Source organism: Sinocyclocheilus grahami, unplaced genomic scaffold, assembly GCF_001515645.1.
Source record: "Sinocyclocheilus grahami isolate Dianchi unplaced genomic scaffold, SAMN03320097.WGS_v1.1 scaffold623.1, whole genome shotgun sequence".
Classification (NCBI taxonomy): domain Eukaryota; kingdom Metazoa; phylum Chordata; class Actinopteri; order Cypriniformes; family Cyprinidae; genus Sinocyclocheilus; species Sinocyclocheilus grahami.
This window is the reverse complement of record NW_015505802.1, coordinates 85455-100641: the sequence shown is the minus strand read 5'-3', so window position 1 is coordinate 100641 and position 15187 is coordinate 85455. Positions and strand designations below refer to the sequence as shown.

The following is a 15187-nucleotide window of genomic DNA, read 5'->3' as shown; positions in this document are numbered from 1 at the left end:
AGAGAGAGTGAGAGAGAGAGAGAAAGAGAAAGAGAAAGAGTGAGTGAGAGAGTGAGTGAGTGAGTGAGTGAGTGAGCGAGAGAGAGAGAGAGAGAGAGAGAGAGAGAGTGTGTGTGTGTGTGTGAGTGAGTGAGTGAGTGAGTGAGTGAGTGAGTGAGTGAGTGAGTGAGTGAGTGAGTGAGCGAGTGAGCGAGTGAGCGAGTGAGTGAGTGAGTGAGAGAGAGAGAGAGAGAGAGAGTGTGTGTGAGTGTGTGTGTGTGTTTCTGCAGTGTTTAAACCCCAAACATGTCATGATTCATGAAGCATGTCTTGAAAATGGCTCGTACCTTTGCTTTGTCGTCCAGGATTTGCTGTCGAATATCTTTATGTTTTTCCAGCAATCTCTCCAGTCGTTTGTCCTGAGCTTCTTCCAGCTGGAAAACACACAAACATGCACACGCTCACAGATGTGTTCCAGTACACGCAATCTACACGTGACAGCAGAGCGATGAACATGTCACAACAATACTGCCACATAAGATGTTCCTGGAACATAGAAACACAGAACCAACCCTCAAATAACTAATAACTAACCCTCAAACAGCAGCATCTGACTGGCTGATAGAAATCTTCACGCAGCACAGACGCTGATCCAGCGGTTTCTCCCAGACACACAGACCTCAGCACAATACCCACATTATCTATCACACAGAAGCAGCAAAATACCCTAACAATAAAATAGTAAGCAGGATCACAGTCGTGCCGTTGTTCTGAATAAAATCACAGCTGTGATTGGCTGCAGTTGATCACATGACTGATGTTCTGACTGTGAATGCCATATTGATTAAATACAGCTGCTCATGAACTACAAATGAGTTTACAGTTTAATGCTCAATTCACACACAATCTTCCACTCTGTCCATGAAAAAACTCAATAAGACACACGACTTCTTTGCTTCATAAAGACCTCTAACACTAGCTTGCTATTCTTTTTCTATTCTATCTGTTTTCTTCTTATTTATTATATAATAAACACAAACCTTGCTATGTGTACTGCGTTAGGCTAACTGAGACTTGCACTGCAAAAAAATCAAGTCAAAATTAAGTGAGTTTATGCTTAGAACAAGCAAAATAAAATGGATTAAGGAAAAATCTTATTTCAAAGAGAAAACAATATTATTTTGCTTGTTTCAAGAAAACAATTTTTTTCTGAAAACAAGAATAATTTTTACTTTACATTTCTGATTTAATAATTTTTTAGAAAAAATCTAAGAAAAGCATTTTTTGCAGTGTGTTATAGCACTTGCATATCGTTGCTCTTCAGTTGATTTTGATTGCTTCTATTGTCCTCATGTGTAAGCTGCTGAATGAATAAATGTAAATGTATAAAGACGGTCATTTGTCGACACCTGCAGGTGTAACAATGTAACTGCAGCATCAGCCACAGCGCAATATACATTCAATGAACTAAAATAATCTTCATCCTGGCAGCCTACTATTCACAGCACAAAACAGTGTTCAGGACAAACCATGCTTTCTTTTCCCTTTTAAATGTTGCTCTCTATTAACTGGTCTATTTTGCATGATTATATGATATGTTGAATTATATTATTTGCATTTAGCCTGTTTTTTCTCTTCTGTACACGACCTGATCAGAAGAGTTGAGGAAAAATACGAGTCCACTTCAAAATTAGAGGTGAAGCATTCTTTCATTTTGTCAGAATATACAACTACTTTTGATTGTCGGTCAAACGAGAAAGACACAGACTGTGATTACAGCAGTTACCAGCAGGGGTTAACTAGTCCATGGTAACCAGTCTCCACTCACCCGTTTGATGGACTGCACCACCTCGTTCACGTGTGATCTGTTCATCTCCATCTTTTTCCTACAAAACAGGATGATTTTAGCTTCAAGCATAAGCTTTATCAGACTGGCCACTAGCAGTCGTAGCACCAAAGATGATCGTGTGTTTGGATCAACATCAGCTTTTTTGCTGATCAACAAACAGTCCACTCCAAACCCAACCTCTGCTCATCAAGCAGCTCTAAGACGGTGGGCTGCTGAGAATGATGCTCAGTCCCTAAACTCTGACTGTTGATCCGTGAACACGTGATCTGAAGATCCTCACAAAGAGTTAAAATCACTCACTCCTCAGTCAGAGTCTTCTCCAGCGTTCGGGCTTCTTGAAACTTCTCTTGTCGTCTCTTGTCCATCCTTTTCTTCAAGTCTTTGTTTTCTCTGAAAAAAGGAAACCATGGGATATTTTGAGGGACAGTGGTGTCCAAACAACACAACGACTTTGATTAAATGGAGACAAAGACATTTTTCAAAAGAAAGTCACAGGTTTGAAGGACATGCGGAGAGTAAATGATGATTTGTGGCTGAACGATCACTTTAATATCTTACTTCTCACACAGATCCTTCAGTTTCTTCAGCTGGTTATTCTGACACTCTTCTGCCACAGTCGTCAACTTCTCAACAAGCTACACCGCAAAAGAAAGCCAACATGCATGTAAGCGAACATGTCACACCGCTGATGTACAGCACACGCTAACGAGACAGGAAACGCAATCTGATTGGCCGACTTCTCAAAATCCAATCAGCAGCTGATGGATTCAGTTGCTTTGACAATCTGTATTGTTACAAGTGTTAAATAAAGGTGACTTGTTAATAGTGTCCATCGTCTGTTTGATTACGTCTTTAATTGATTTTTATGTACATTTCTGACATATGTACATAAACTTACAGTCACCACTGATAAGCTACCACTAAATATTGTAGAAACTTAATTTGCTGTAAAGTTGCTTTGCAACGATTTATATGGTGAAAAGCGCTGTACAAATAAACTTGAATTGAATGGACAGAACCAAGCCCCACCCTCTGTTTGTTGTGTATGAACGTTTGGAGGCTCAGATGTGCGTTTAACACATCAGAAGAGACAAGAGACTGATGCAGCAGGAGAAAACAGCCAGCAGTTCACAGAAACACACACACACACACACTCTCTCACACACACTCTCACTCTCACTTTCACACACTCTCACTCTCACACTCACACTCACACTCACACTCACTCTCACGCACGCACACACACTCTCACTCTCACACTCACACTCACACTCACACACTCACTCTCACACACGCACTCTCACACTCGCACTCGCTCTCGCTCGCTCACACTCACACTCACACTCACACTCACACTCACAACACACACACTCTCTCACACACACACACACACACACACACACAGGCTGAGTAAAGCACCAATCAGAGGCCACCTTTTTATGATGTCATCACGTAGACTTCCTACAAAGTACTTTACAGTATTTTAAAACTACAAAACACTAAAGTATTTTGATACAAAATGTGAAGCCATTTTCATCAACCGTATCAAATACAAATGACAAAATCCTTTTTTATATTTAAAATACATGTCTAATAAACACTGCCCATCGCTGAGCTGTTACAAATCAAATGAAATCACTACAATCTTCATCTGTGTGCTGCAGAAGTTTCATCTGAATTGGTACAAATATTGTTGACATTAATGTTTTAAAAAATAAATTTTTGAATATATAAATATATAACTCTAATTCCAGAGAAGTTGGGACGTTTTGTAAAATGCAATAGAATCAATAATCTGTGATTTGTTCATTCTCTTTAACTTTTATTTAATTGACAAAAGTACAAAGAAAAGATTTCCAAAGTGTTCACTGACCAGCGTAAATGTGTTTTGTAAATATGAACAAAATTAGAGTTTGACGGCTGCAACACACTCCAAGAGAGTTAACACTGTGTCACATCAACCTTGCTTTTAATTACAATGTTTCATTGTTTGGGAATTGAGGATACTAATTGTTAAAGTTAATAATTTACAAACTAGAAAAACACTTCACAGTTTAAAAAACTGCCTTTAACATATTTGACAACTCAATAGTATTTCTTATGTAAGGAAAAAAATAATAAACAAAATAATTTATTTATGGTTAATTAATGCAAATGAAAAAAAATAATAATTTGCTTTGGATATGAACATTAAATATACACATTAGAAATGAGAACTTTCCTTTAACAAAGAAATATCTAGATTGCATTTATAATGCATCAAGTTTGACATCATAAAGCACATACGCATTATGATTTTAATTCCTGCTTAATTCTCTTTTCTTCAACCAGTGCATCAACATCAGCAACCAGTCTTTGAGCCGTTGCCACTCTCATAAAGTCATTTAGATGTTGGACTCGTTAATGTTCATTACAGAAAATGCCTGCTCACAGAGATATGTAGTCCCGAACATGCTGAGGATCATTTTGGGGAATGTCAGTCCGAGGTTTTGGTAAAATAAATCCACAGTGACTGATGCGAATTTATCTTTCAAAGGTGTGTTGCGCTGCAGTTTGATTAGCTCCATTTGGAGTTCCTCCGGTATATCTGTTGCGCTCGCGGTAAACGGTGACCGGAAGACAGAGGATTCCTTCTCAAGTTCATTGAAGACCTGGAAGTGATTCTGAAACTCATTCTGCAGACCAACTATTTTTTCTTTGTATCTGTCTATGTTGTCTTTGTCGTGAGCGGTGAGCACAGATTTGAGGAAAATGAGCTGGGTTACCTTTGGAAAGCTGCGTCGCCCACAGATCTAGTTTCATCTCAAATGCGCAAATGCAGTCGTAATATTCAGTTACGACTTTGTTGTGGCCTTGCATCTTAGTATTGAGCACATTTAAGTGCTCGGTTACGTCCACCATAAAAGCAAGATCACGAACCCACTCGGGGTCATCCAGCTCAGTCACCGGCTTTCCCTTGTCTTTCATCAACTGACTGATTTCTGAGCGCCGTTCAGAGAAGCGTTTGAGCACGGCTCCCCTGCTCAACCAGCGGACTTCGGTGTGGTAGGGTAGACTGTGAGGAATATCTTTTTCAGATAAAAAGGCCTCAAATTGCCGACGGTTGAGCCCCTTTGCTCTGATGAAATTAAGTTTTTATTACCACATTCATAATATTGTCCATCTTTAGGGTTTTGCTACACAATGCTTCCTGGTGTAAAATACAATGAAAATTCCAGAATCTTTGGGTTGTGTTCTCTTTTTGAATTTCTCAATTTCTCTTTTTGTCACAACGCCTGCCCTTTTCCCGACCATGGATGGAGCGCCATCCATTGCCACACTAACAGCGCGACTCCAGTCAACCTCCAGTCTATCCAGAGCACCACTGCGGCTGGAGTAAATGTCGTTGGAACCAGCTCAACAAATTCTTCAGTGATGTTCAAAGATTCATCAACTCAACGAATAAATAACCCCAGCGGAGCTACGTCGTTAATATCAGTACTCACATCGAGTGCTATAGAGAAAGAATAGCACAAGCTCCGCTGCCTTCATCATACACTTTTTGATGAATTCTCCCTCTGAAAAAGGCTTTGATGCCGCTGCGATTTCATTGGAAATCAAATAGCTGGCCTTTACAGCTTCATCAGTCCCTGCTCTTTTTGTGAACATTGATTGCTTTTTTTTCAAAGCTGATGCTAAATCATTAGCTTTTTCCGTTCTGAGCTGTCCAGTGTATTTATCATATTTCTCTGCGTAATCTTTCATAGTGCTGTTTAATGTTGTACTCTTTTTGCACAGCCACGGCTTGTGAGCAAATTAAACATACCGGCCTGCCGTTGACCTCACAGAAGAAATACTTCTCTTTCCATTTCTCCTGAAACATTCGCCCTTCCAGATCAATTTTTCTTTTTTTGGACATTTTTTAAATCGCGAGTGCTTGCCACACAACTTCAATAAGCCGAAGTGTTCGAAATTTTAATTAGGCGCCGCTTTAGAATGCGCAATTAAATGATCAAAGATAAAATTAAAAAAAAATTTATAAAACCAAACACAATATTGCAGCGAATATCCGGACAAAGACTTTATTTAGTAATAATAATGATAATAAAAAGATTTAATATTTAATATTATTGCTCAAATCGTCCCGCCGGATGTTTGACACCCCTGTCCTCGAGTAACAGATTCAAGTTGGATTTCTTGATGCAGCAGCAGACTGTGGTTTTCAGAAGTACTCCTGAGCCCATGCAGCTATATTTAACACTGCAGCATGACGGTTTCTAATGCAATGCCATCTGAGGGGTCAAAGGTCAAGCACATTCACCCGAGGTTTCCTGCCTTGCCCTACACAGACTGAGATTTCTCTGGATTCCCTGAATCTTTTCACAATATTATGTATGGTACTTGATGAAAGACCTAAATTCTTTGCAATTTTGCATTGCGAAATGTGATTTTTGATTTGTTTGACACGTCTCTCGTGAAACTTGGCACAAAGGGATGAGCCATGATCCAGCTTCGCGTACAAAGACTGAGATGCTCCTTTTATACCCAAACATGATACCTTAACCTATTACCAATTCACCTGCTTACTGTGAGCGGTTTCAAAACGAACCAGCTCAACAAATTCTTCAGTGATGTTCAAAGATTCATCAACTCAACGAATAAATAACCCCAGCGGAGCTACGTCGTTAATATCAGTACTCACATCGAGTGCTATAGAGAAAGAATAGCACAAGCTCCGCTGCCTTCATCATACACTTTTTGATGAATTCTCCCTCTGAAAAAGGCTTTGATGCCGCTGCGATTTCATTGGAAATCAAATAGCTGGCCTTTACAGCTTCATCAGTCCCTGCTCTTTTTGTGAACATTGATTGCTTTTTTTTCAAAGCTGATGCTAAATCATTAGCTTTTTCCGTTCTGAGCTGTCCAGTGTATTTATCATATTTCTCTGCGTAATCTTTCATAGTGCTGTTTAATGTTGTACTCTTTTTGCACAGCCACGGCTTGTGAGCAAATTAAACATACCGGCCTGCCGTTGACCTCACAGAAGAAATACTTCTCTTTCCATTTCTCCTGAAACATTCGCCCTTCCAGATCAATTTTTCTTTTTTTGGACATTTTTTAAATCGCGAGTGCTTGCCACACAACTTCAATAAGCCGAAGTGTTCGAAATTTTAATTAGGCGCCGCTTTAGAATGCGCAATTAAATGATCAAAGATAAAATTAAAAAAAAATTTATAAAACCAAACACAATATTGCAGCGAATATCCGGACAAAGACTTTATTTAGTAATAATAATGATAATAAAAAGATTTAATATTTAATATTATTGCTCAAATCGTCCCGCCGGATGTTTGACACCCCTGTCCTCGAGTAACAGATTCAAGTTGGATTTCTTGATGCAGCAGCAGACTGTGGTTTTCAGAAGTACTCCTGAGCCCATGCAGCTATATTTAACACTGCAGCATGACGGTTTCTAATGCAATGCCATCTGAGGGGTCAAAGGTCAAGCACATTCACCCGAGGTTTCCTGCCTTGCCCTACACAGACTGAGATTTCTCTGGATTCCCTGAATCTTTTCACAATATTATGTATGGTACTTGATGAAAGACCTAAATTCTTTGCAATTTTGCATTGCGAAATGTGATTTTTGATTTGTTTGACACGTCTCTCGTGAAACTTGGCACAAAGGGATGAGCCATGATCCAGCTTCGCGTACAAAGACTGAGATGCTCCTTTTATACCCAAACATGATACCTTAACCTATTACCAATTCACCTGCTTACTGTGAGCGGTTTCAAAACAGTTTAACATGGATATTCTATAACCTTTTCACTTTTATTTTGCCTATGTCCCAACTAAAAGTGTTGCAGCCGTCAAAAACAAAATGTGTTCATATTTACAAAACACATTTACGTTGGTCAGTGAAAACTTTGGAAATCTTTTATTTGTACTTTTTGTCAAATAAATAAAAGTTAAAGAGAATGAACAAATCACAGATTATTGATTTTATTGCATTTTACTAAACGTCCCAACGTCTCTGGAATTGGGGTTGTAATTTAAAAAAAGATACTTTTAAATATGCAAACTAAAACTGCAGCAGGCTCGGTGGTGAGTGCGTCATGGAAGCATTTATTCAAACGATTCATTCAAAGCAGAAATAGGAATCTGAAATGTAATTCACTTAATATTAACTTTTTGTCTGCTGAATGTCTGCATAAAATCGATATCATGTTTGCGGTCTCGCTCATGTTCGTGAAAATAGTTTTCTTGCTCTTGTGATATTGGATCTCATACAAATATTTTTCGCAATTATATCTTGAATTTTTTGGGCATTTGTATTCATTTTAGGGAAATATTTTGACACAATTCCCCATTATATTCTGACCTGACAACAGTTTCAAAAGAAATCCAATTAGAAGTAAGTTATTGAGTGCATTTGAAGCAGGAAGTTTTACATTCAATCACAGTAATGATGGTAACAAATAAGTCACACAATGGACCAGTGATTTAGTGATATCCTCGCAGCTGTGGTCTTGTCTGAGTCCTCTTAGTCCAGAGACAAGACCGAGACCTTCAAAAAAGTCTCAAGACCAGTCTCTAGCTACTACACTATAATTTAGTGACAAAACGTTGGAAAAGTGTTGGCAAATAATCAGTTAGGATCTGTACAGGTTGATGATAATTTGATAGTGGTTATGGGAGTAATCTGAGGTGTGATGACAGCGAGCGTTACCAGTTTGACGTGCTCTCGTTTGAGGTACTTCTCGCTGTAGAACTGCTCCTGTCTGAGCGTGAGGAGCTGCCGCTGCTGCTGCTCCTTCAGTTTCTCACACCTCTCCTGCTCCAGCAGATCCTGATCCTGATCCTGATCCGACACGATCCTGCGGGAACACAAACCATCAGACGACGGGAAGCGAGCGGACGGCAGAGCCGGTCTCAGAGAAACTCACCTCTTCTGCACAGACCTGCGCAGCTGCTTCTGTCTGGACGCGTGTTCGTTGATCAGCTCGTTCGTTTTCTTGTTGTGTTTCCTCATGAGCTCCTTTAGTTCTTTGTACTGCCTCTTCTGCTCCCTCAAATAACCCTTCATCTGTTTCAGTTCATCTACAGTCTGAGCGTCCACCTCTGTCACACACGCACACACACACACACACTTAAACAGCCTAACTTAGTAGCCTATAACAAACGTATTTCTTCAATTTATTTATGGAAAACAGCGATACTGCCTCATATGATTATTGAACGATTTAATGTAAATGAGCACAGATGAGAAGAAAGGAGCGAGTGAAGGAGACGCACTGAATGAAAACACACATTCAGGACTAGAGGCAGAAATGCAGCCGTTACCCCGGTAACCCTGTAAACAAGGCAGCTGCCGTTACCCCGGTAACCCTGTAAACAAAGCAGCTGCCGTTACCCCGGTAACCCTGTAAACAAAGCAGCTGCCGTTACCCCGGTAACCCTGTAAACAAAGCAGCTGCCATTACCGCGGTAACCCTGTAAACAAAGCAGCTGCCGGTAACCCTGTAGACAAAGCAGCTGCCATTACCCCGGTAACCCTGTAAACAAAGCAGCTGCCGGTAACCCTGTAAACAAAGCAGCTGCCGGTAACCCTGTAAACAAGGCAGCTGCCGTTACCCCAGTAACCCTGTAAACAAAGCAGCTGCCGGTAACCCTGTAAACAAGGCAGCTGCCGTTACCCCAGTAACCCTGTAAACAAAGCAGCTGCCGGTAACCCTGTAAACAAGGCAGCTGCCGTTACCCCAGTAACCCTGTAAACAAAGCAGCTGCCGGTAACCCTGTAAACAAGGCAGCTGCCGTTACCCCAGTAACCCTGTAAACAAAGCAGCTGCCTTTACCCCGGTAACCCTGTAAACAAGGCAGCTGCCGTTACCCCAGTAACCCTGTAAACAAAGCAGCTGCCGGTAACCCTGTAAACAAGGCAGCTGCCGTAACCCCGGTAACCCTGTAAACAAAGCAGTTGCCGTTACCCCGGTAACCCTGTAAACACAGCAGCTGCCGTAACCCCGGTAACCCTGTAAACAAAGCAGCTGCCGTTACCCCGGTAACCCTGTAAACAAAGCAGTTGCGCTACTTTCTGAACTGTGTGTCAATGTTTCAGTCATTTAGAGATTTATATTCACTTTAGTCTTCACCATAGCACCAAATAATTAATACTCAAAGACTTAACGAGCTGTTTATTTTCAAACTTAAACATTTTTTCTTGTAATCTAACCTAAAACATGGCCTATCTATATATAGACTGATTCGTTATTGTTCGGTAACACTTCACAGGTTCCATTAACATTAGTTAATTACATTAGTTAACATGAAATAACAAAGACTGCGTTTATTAATCTTAGTTCATGTTAATTTCGACTTTTACTAACACATTATAAAATCTAAAGTTGTGTCTGCTAATATTATTCAATGGCGCTAACATTAACTAACAATACATAGTTGTATTTTTATTAATCAACATTAACAACTGCAACAATTAGCTATTGCACATCGTTAGTTAACGTTAACCTGCTTTAACTAATGCGACCTTATTGTAAAGAGTTACCTATTGTTCTTTTGCACTCTACTCTCCAAACATATTTGTGTATTTCTTTTAATAAAGTCTTTTAGTAAAATATCTTTAATAAAGTTATTTAACCTGTTAGGAGGACAACACTTTTTATACTTACTAAATTACACGCTATTGTGATAAAACCATATACCGTGACGAAATCCTCAACGACTACTGTGAAGATTTGATACTGTCACAAACCTAATGTACATACAATTTAATAGTACTATAAATAATTACATAATTAGCCTATTAAATAGAGTCTAGAGCAAGATTATTTAAAAACCTTGTGTGCTTTCTGTATTCTGATCAATTAATTATATCCCCTAATTAAGATAAAACACATAATTTGAAAAATTTGCATTGTGCCCCTAAATTTTTCTACTTAAGAGCACCCCTTCCCCCAGAGCTGTAAACCTAGGGGAAACACTGGATATCTTTAAAACATTTGAGAAGTTAGTAAGAGTTCTCAGAACTAAAGGGAATGTAAATCTGAGTATCGTATAGCAGTGATACAAAATATAATATTTCCTCATGACAAAACCCAAGGGGAGCATATACAAACAGAATAAAATAGGACCCAAAAGGGATCCCTGAGGTACCCCATATATGAGTGGTGCGAAAGGAGAGGACGAGTTTCCAATCATCACCTATACTGATCTATCAGAGACATATATGAAGAGAACCAATCTAATGCCAATCTAATTGATCTGAATAATGACTCTATTGTCTTCTGTAGAGCTGCTTTACAGCTGAAACTGAATTTGCTTCATAACTGAAGAATTATGCAACATGAACACTGTTACTTTCCTGTTTGTTACTGTGAAGCTGCTTTGAAACAATCTGTATTGCATAAATCACTATAGAAATGATGGATGGGCGGTATATCGAGTTTGTACGCTATATCAATATTTTCTTTATAAGCGATACGATATGAGGCAATATGGTTTATATCGATATACAGTAGTTTGCTATACTGATCTATCAGAGACATATATGAAGAGAACCAATCTAATGCCAATCTAATTGATCTGAATAATGACTCTATTGTCTTCTGTAGAGCTGCTTTACAGCTGAAACTGAATTTGCTTCATAACTGAAGAATTATGCAACATGAACACTGTTACTTTCCTGTTTGTTACTGTGAAGCTGCTTTGAAACAATCTGTATTGCATAAATCACTATAGAAATGATGGATGGGCGGTATATCGAGTTTGTACGATATATCAATATTTTCTTTATAAGCGATATGATATGAGGCAATATGGTTTATATCGATATACAGTAGTTTGATACGAGCGCATCTGAAAATATAGCGGAGGACACAGACTGAGCTGCTGCGGAGAAAGTGCATAATCCAGTTTGTTCTAAACATGTGACAAGCTTCATATTAAGGCCTTTAAAAACTGGTAAGACATAGTTTATAGTTTTGCGTATTAGTTTAAGCGGCTCTGACTGAAAGGCTGCGTGTGCCGCTGACAGAGACACTATACTCGCGCTGTTTAATGTGTTTGAGATGTGCTGTTTCCTTTAATGCAGAACTTGCATTTCACAGGTATATTCTCCGTCTGTAAATGTTAGAAATCCATGGAAATATTTCAATTTTTCTGTCAGGAGTGCCTGAGCCTCTGCTTTGGGATTCTCCGCTAAACTCCACAGACTTCAGTGAACGAGCGCTAAACAGACGGAGCTCAATTAAATAGGAGCGCAATAATTCAGACTAAAATATACATTTCGCTGAAATATTTGTAGTTGGACAATAAATGAGACATGTAGAATTTTAAAACTGCAAGTAAGTCTATTTTTATGATAGCACTGACTGTAAAGGGACTGTAATGGGGTAATCAAAATAGCCTAACACAACTCTGTGCTTTTGGTCTCATTTATTTTCATTGTTAGTTTAGTGAATTTAACTTCCGCTTTAATCGCTTTATTTTTGTTTTTAGATTGCAATGTTACAATGTTAGAATGAAATGTGATTTTAACCCTTTTTTGCACATAACAAAGGCTTACATGGTTACATTCACTTTATTTGTTTTCATAGACTTTAATATGTATTGTTTTGTTGGACAACATTGGGCAGTAAGTGAAATATATATATATTAAATACAGATTTTTTAAAATACAAATACAAAAAGGAAAATACCGAGATATATACCGTATGTCGCAAATCGGCCAAATTTTTTTGCCCATATTGCCCAGCTCTGAAAAATAAATGTGACTTGGCTTAAATCTGCACATGAAGAGATCCTCTGATGTACTTGATCATCGTTTATGATGTGTTTACATGCAGCTGAGAGCAGATCATCAGAGACGGATGTGAACCTCAGACACGTACCTGTTAAAACACTCTGGACCACATCCTCAGACTTCACAGCAGGTTTGACGGACCCTGAAACACACACACACACACACACACACACACACACAGATGATGCCGTCCTGATTCTACACGTGAACGCAGCATTACAGCGCAGCCGCTGGACACGCGTCACGCACCTGAGGATGACGTCTGGTGACTGACCACGGAGGATTTGGGCGAGATGCTGTCGTGGTTCAGCCCGTTCTCTGCGGCGGGTTTAGGGTCAGTCTTGACCTCTGACACAGGATCTCCACCGCCACTGACCTGTAAATTTAATTGAATTTTCTATAAGAACATTTTCTAGTTATGTAAAATGTTTAATCCTGTTTAGCTAAACCATATCCAAGAATTTACTGTGAACCTTAAAGAACATTAAGCTGATGAAACTTCTTGAATTACAGAATGCCAATCTTTTCATTTTGGTTGTTTATATTGTTTTTTTAATTGTTTAAACATATTACCAGTCCTACTTTCTGTGCCGTAAAAAAGCTTTGCCATTACAACTGAAGTACCAGAAATGTCTGCATTTTTATGAGGAGCCTTTACATATTTAGAGGCACTAAATGAATTAAGAGACGCTCTGAGCATGTGCAGACTCAGAGAACACGCCTGTCGCCATAGAGACACAGACACGCCTGACAACAACACGCAACTCTCTCTCTCTCACACACACACACACACACACACACACACACACACACACACACACACACACACACACACACACACACAGACACACACACACACACAGACTAGAGAAACTAGTTCCCCACTTCACAAACACAAAGACTTGAACATCAAAAGGACAAACAGAGGTAGTTAACAGACCCTAATATTTAGAGGACTAGTCAATGCATGTCTTGAGTTAACAGCCGCTGTTAGTGATGTACTGCAAATCATAAACACAAGAGGATCATTCATCTTTGAAAGCAATTTTTTATTACACTTAAACTCCCCACATTTCTCCCAACTTAAAATCTCAATCAATTACAGTCTCTCTGGTTTGGTTGCATAGTTTAGTTTTCTTACATAGACCATCGTATGGCGCCCCTCTGGTGAAAACACGCTATTGCAGGATGTGACATCAAACAACTGCTTAACAACAAAACTATTTCTATGCAATGTTTGGTAACAGTTTATGTTGTTGCCTATGCTGCAGAGGCAGTCGAGCTGCTCAAACTAACTGATCAATGTTGTGAAAGCTTGTTTAGGGTCCGAGTTGCTGTGCAATAACAGCTGGACTCACTCACCTCTTCTCTGTCGGTCTCCTGCGCTCCCTCCTCTTGTGTCAGAGCCGCCAGCTGATTGGCTCTCTGCTCCATCAGACTGATGTACAGGATGGGATTGGACAGGGCCTCGATCACGTCTGACATGCAAACACAGCAGCATCAAAACACCAGAACACTGCTGTCTGCATAATGAGTCTTTTAGTAAAATCCTTAAGAAAATCAGGCTCTTTCTTTCGGAACATGCTTCGTCTGCTAAATGACTAAATATATGTACAAAAACTGAGGGAAAGCTACAGAAGTGTGGAAGTATAATGAAGCAGTGATTTATCACTGACTCTGACAGCCAAGTTCATATGACCCTCTTTTTTGGCTCCTGTACCTGCAAAGGTGTCTGGGACGTAGTCCTTGACCTCAGTGTAGATGAAGACGGACGGAAGCGTCAGCGTCTGGTTCTTCTCGTTCCTCAGACTGATGTAATGATATCCTGCGGCAGAGAGACGCACGCTTTAATGAGCGCGATCTGTCCTCGTGCACTTTCACACCCAGAGAATCAAGCGGATACTTGCCGGGTCGGATGGCACACACTGGGATGATGCGATGGCCGATAAACTTCCCGTTCTCTTCGTACACAGCTATCCTCAATGATGCCAGCGTGGGAAGAACCACCTGAAACATACGGCTCATCAGAATCAAAGCGTCTGAAGGAGAATCTGCCTGATGATGGCTCAGTGCTCGTCACTGCAGACGTACTCTTTTGAAGACCACTGGATCTTCATCCCACACCGGATTGACGGCATTGCTTTGAGACGTCTTGGTCTTAAACGCTTTCCGTTTGGTGTCCACCGGCAGGCCGAACATTTCCACCTCCACGTAAACACCGACTCTCTTATCGGACAGAAACTGGCCGGATATGATCTGAGAAAGACACAGAAATCTTATTCGACACTGCAGAGGCTCCCAGATATTCCAGGGTTTCTGCAGACTTGAACAAGTTAAATTTAAGACTTTTTAAGACCTTTTTAATACCACCTTATATGAAATTTAAGACCTAAACCTGTAATGGAAATACACATTTTATTACATACATATATGTAATATTTAATGTGTATAAATTAAAAAGAAAACAAAATATCAATGCTGTAATAAATGGTATTTATTACTACGATATACAGTGAACTTTTCATGTCAGCAGACAATATTCCATACAAAATATCCCC

The 15187-nt window shown here is 39.6% G+C and overlaps 1 protein-coding gene across 1 annotated transcript in view; it reads right to left on the bottom strand.

The window, feature by feature from the left end:
* The window catches only part of LOC107557900 (1-phosphatidylinositol 4,5-bisphosphate phosphodiesterase beta-1-like), a 99024-nt gene that overhangs the window by 13476 nt on the left and 70361 nt on the right, over window positions 1-15187 (bottom strand). Inside the window, exons 21-32 of the mRNA XM_016241476.1 lie at window positions 14721-14885; window positions 14537-14636; window positions 14350-14454; window positions 13992-14107; window positions 12879-13005; window positions 12718-12771; window positions 8758-8932; window positions 8541-8688; window positions 2387-2463; window positions 2129-2218; window positions 1808-1865; window positions 327-413 (exon numbers count right to left, since the gene is read on the bottom strand). Of these exons, the coding sequence (XP_016096962.1) occupies window positions 327-413; window positions 1808-1865; window positions 2129-2218; window positions 2387-2463; window positions 8541-8688; window positions 8758-8932; window positions 12718-12771; window positions 12879-13005; window positions 13992-14107; window positions 14350-14454; window positions 14537-14636; window positions 14721-14885 (1302 nt within the window). The remainder of the gene's footprint in view (window positions 1-326; window positions 414-1807; window positions 1866-2128; window positions 2219-2386; window positions 2464-8540; window positions 8689-8757; window positions 8933-12717; window positions 12772-12878; window positions 13006-13991; window positions 14108-14349; window positions 14455-14536; window positions 14637-14720; window positions 14886-15187) is intronic.